Genomic DNA, 1,682 nt, shown 5'->3' with positions numbered 1-1,682 from the left:
GGCCCCCGGGGGCCCCCGGGGGGCCCCCAGGGGCCCCGGGGGCCCCCGGGGGCCCCGCGAGGAGGCTGGGGGGCCCCGCTATTGCGTATGTGGACATTTGCGGCGCAGATGGGGGAGGTGGAGTCGCGTTTTGCTGCAGCAGCAGTTGCTGCTGCTGCTGCTGCTGCTGCTGGCTGTGCCCTGTTTCAGCTGCAGGGGCCCCTGGTAGGGCCCCTGGGGGCCGGCTGGGGGCCCCTAGGCTTATAAGGGTTTTGAGAAGCTCCTGAGGGAAAAAGGGTTAAGGGAGAAGCAAGAAGCCAGTGCAGCAGCAGCAGTAACCCGGTGAGGCCCGCTGTTTAGGGCTTAGGGTTTAGGGTCTAGGGTTTAGGGTTTGCACGCACCAGAGGTGCTCAATCTGCCCCGCGGAGTGATGCGGAATAAAGGGTCACATGGGTGCGCTGCCGAGGTGTACGTACACCTGAAGAGGGAAACGAGATCGATCCCACGCAGAACGCATGCAGCAGCAGCAACAGCAGCAGCAGCAGCAGCGGCTGGGGCTGGGGCTTGCTGCTGCAGTTTGCGCTGTTCGGGTTCTTAGGCGCCGCGAGTTTAATCTAATTGTTCAAAAAAGAATTAATAAAAATAAATGCAAATTAGAAATGCAAACAGATGCACGGGTTGCTCCGGGCTAAACTGAGGTGTACATACACCTCAGCATCTTCTCCCACTGAACCCCCGAGACCCCAGGCGCCAATAATGAACAGAAAAACGAATCCTTTTTATACATAAATATATTTCAAAATATAATTTTAACTATTTAGTCCACCATGCCGTCTCCAGCTGCTAGTTTTACTTCCTAGGGTGTACATACACCCCAAATCAAGAGCCCAAAATGGCCCCTCAAACCCTCTGTGCCCCCTCCAGCCGCCAGGGCCCTGGGGGGCCCCCTGGGGGCCCCTCTTGGGGGCCCCTAGGGGCCTCTGGTGGGCCCCCCAGAAGGCCCCCCCGGGGTCCTCCCTGGGGGCCCTTGGGGGTGCCGCTTCTGAGCTTGCTGGAGGGGGGCCCCCTGTGGGGGCCTTCTGTGGGGGACCCCCACAGGGGGGCCCCCAAGAACTTTGAGGGGCCCCCCAAGGCCTTAGAGCGGCCCCTCTTTCGCTGCATTTCTGCTGAAGATCTGAGACTGGCTTTGTCTCCTCAGGGGGCCCTTGGGCAGCAGCTGAAAAGGGGGGCCCCCTCTTTCTCTTCTGCCTCTTCTTTTAGTACTTGGGAGCTCCCAGGGGCCCCCGAGGGCCCCGGGGGCCCCGAAGACCCCGGGGGCCCCGAGGGCCCCGGGGGGCCCCCCAGGGGCCCCGGGGGCCCCCAGGGTGGAGGTGAGGGGCCCCCAAGGCTTTAGCTGCAAAGAGACAAAGAAAGACAAAACAGCAGCAAAAATATGGAATAATAGAAGTACTAACTCATCAGACCACCAATTAATTGGTAAAGTTTCAATTAATTAGTTAGTTAGTTAATAAATTAATAAATTAATAAATAAATAAATTAATTAATTAATTAGTTAATGCTTTGCGCAGAGAAGGGCTTTTCGCCCGCAGCTGCAAAACCCCCAAAAGAAATGAAGCAGCTTTTAGAGCTGCAGCAAGAGCAGGACTCTCCAACAGTAAACAAGTCACAAACTAGGGTTTAGGGTTTAGGGTTTAGGGTTTAGG

General features: G+C 57.1%; 1 protein-coding gene across 1 annotated transcript in view; it reads left to right on the top strand.

Moving 5' to 3' along the window:
- Window positions 1–871: 871 nt before the first annotated feature.
- The window catches only part of ETH_00004320 (uncharacterized protein), a gene marked incomplete at both ends in the record, with an annotated part of 2,007 nt that continues 1,196 nt past the window's right edge, over window positions 872–1,682 (top strand). The window contains 2 exons of the mRNA XM_013377191.1: window positions 872–1,349; window positions 1,548–1,633. Coding sequence (XP_013232645.1) covers window positions 872–1,349; window positions 1,548–1,633 — 564 coding nt within the window. The remainder of the gene's footprint in view (window positions 1,350–1,547; window positions 1,634–1,682) is intronic.

Source organism: Eimeria tenella, genomic scaffold (assembly GCF_000499545.2).
Source record: "Eimeria tenella Houghton genomic scaffold, Eth_scaff475, whole genome shotgun sequence".
NCBI lineage: Eukaryota > Apicomplexa > Conoidasida > Eucoccidiorida > Eimeriidae > Eimeria > Eimeria tenella.
The sequence above is the reverse complement of the archived record's forward strand: the minus strand, read 5'-3'. Positions and strand labels throughout refer to the sequence as shown.